A 2,015-nucleotide genomic window follows, 5' to 3' on the forward strand; every position below is an offset into this window, starting at 1 on the left:
AACAAATGCATTTGCGTGGAGTATCCGCAGTACACGCAGCCCGCGATCGTTGGCTCATGCACGTACACGAATAACAGGTCACAATTGTCGACCGAACACCGTTAATGAATCCGTAGCGTATGACACGGACCACCTTAATGCATGTTGTAATGACAAAAATCGGATGTGCATTGAAAAGGATTGCAAGTACCACTGATGACAATGTGTTAGCCTTGCCACGATTAGTGATATATTCGTATCAGAAATGGCTGGCTGATCTACTCACACTGACTGAGATCACGGGTCCAACTTTAAACATGGAGTATCGGTGAGAGTTATGCGAGATGTCCAGCAGCTGGGTCCCCGTAGGCAGAACGTGGCCGATCTCCTTCATGATGAAGTGAGCGAACTGTTCCATCCTCCGCGGAGTACCTCCCATGCAGACGAACTGAAAACGAGCCGCCGGCAATCAGGCGTGGAGGCCGAGGCACAATGAAAGCGAATGATGTCGGATAGAGTCGCATCGCATAAAAAGCGAAGGTGCCGTAGACAACGCATACCTACATGTCAGGTAAACTGCACTTGGAACAGAAACAGACTCAGAAAGCAAACATCTGCCAACAGGAGCGGACATGTCTGACGTTTGGATGCCTGCTTCATGTCCTACATGTGCGCACTATAGTTATGTTACGCATGCAGCGGGACGTGTGCAGCACTGGCAGCCGGGGCTGGCCGGCCACCGAGCCCACCTTGACGTCGCCGAACATGGCCTGCAGGTCGTGCGAGCCCGAACCCAGCGCCAGGTGGTATAAAATGTCCGACTCCATCTCGGCCAGGTGCGGGTTCCGAAGGCGGACTGTGCCGTTTTCATCCCTGCCGCCGGCGGCCGAGCAGTCAGCTGGCTGAACGGCGGCGGCGCCGCTGCTGCAACCACTCGGCCGCACTCGCCACACAACTGGCTGAACGGCGGCAGCGCCGCTGCTGCAGCTGCTCGGTCACACTTGCCACACAGTTGGCTGAACGACAGCGGCGCCGCTGCTGCACCTGCTCGGTCACACTTGCCACACAGCTGGCTGAACGGCGGCGGCGCCGCTGCTGCAGCCGCTCGGCCGCACTCGCCACACAGTTGGCTGAACGACAGCGGCGCCGCTGCCGCAGCCGCTCGGCTGCACTCGCCACACAGCTGACGCCTCTGGACAGCGTGCGCCCTATTTCGATTGCGCGGTGCTGACAGCAAGCGCTGAATCGGTATTATCGGTATCGGTAAATATATCAGCGTTGGTATATTGGTGATACTTGCGTGGCGAGTGGGCTCTATGGGCGTGAACAGCTCTCCGACTGCAACAAGACATCTATATTGGAATACTTGAACGATGATTGCTTACGCTGAATTCATTCATGCTGGTAATGGCTAAGTGGCATGCAAAAGAGTGCCTTTGAGAAGGGCGAAGTTTTGTACACGAGGAAAGGCTTGAAAAATGGATGTCAAATAGGGTCACTTTCTTCAATCACCATTCAATTCCAAGAAAAATACGATACTTTGATACGATAAGTGCCAACAAAAAAAAAACATCTGGCGTTACCTGTCCCACCACCAAGAACTCTCCTAATTTTGGGCGAATAAAGCTCGGAACAGCAGCCTATCAAAAGATAGTTGAGCAACGAATAAACCAGATAGGATGAAACTCTAAATAGGCAGGGATTAGGTTAAAATCTTAGTAAATAGGAAAAATCGTAGAGTACTAAACAGCCCTGAGAAGAAAATGACTCAGAAAAATGTTACAACGGAGCAAGGCAGACTTACGTCACGGCACACATTTTACGTATACATGTACAAATCTTGTATACAAAATCATAGTCTGCATGACACCAAGAAATACTTTATGTACAAGCAGCATTGCCCAAAACACATAAACGCAAAATTCGCTGAGTGCTCCCTGAAAGAGAGGGACATTGTCCTGTCTGTTGCAGGACGGTCCGGGAAAAGTTCTCGAATAGCGTTGCAATGTGGCAAAGAAAGGCAATATCGGTATCAA

General features: G+C 51.3%; 1 protein-coding gene across 1 annotated transcript in view; it reads right to left on the bottom strand.

The window, feature by feature from the left end:
* Window positions 1-832, bottom strand: part of LOC119111859 (uridine phosphorylase 1) — a 7,929-nt gene extending 7,097 nt beyond the window's left edge. The window contains exons 1-2 of the mRNA XM_037235695.1: window positions 729-832; window positions 266-427 (exon numbers count right to left, since the gene is read on the bottom strand). Coding sequence (XP_037091590.1) covers window positions 266-427; window positions 729-806 — 240 coding nt within the window. The 5' untranslated portion in view covers window positions 807-832. The remainder of the gene's footprint in view (window positions 1-265; window positions 428-728) is intronic.
* Between the last annotated feature and the right edge of the window lie 1,183 nt (window positions 833-2,015).

Source organism: Pollicipes pollicipes, unplaced genomic scaffold (assembly GCF_011947565.3).
Source record: "Pollicipes pollicipes isolate AB1234 unplaced genomic scaffold, Ppol_2.1 Scaffold_7261;HRSCAF=8764_pilon_pilon_pilon, whole genome shotgun sequence".
Taxonomy (NCBI): Eukaryota; Metazoa; Arthropoda; class Thecostraca; order Pollicipedomorpha; family Pollicipedidae; genus Pollicipes; species Pollicipes pollicipes.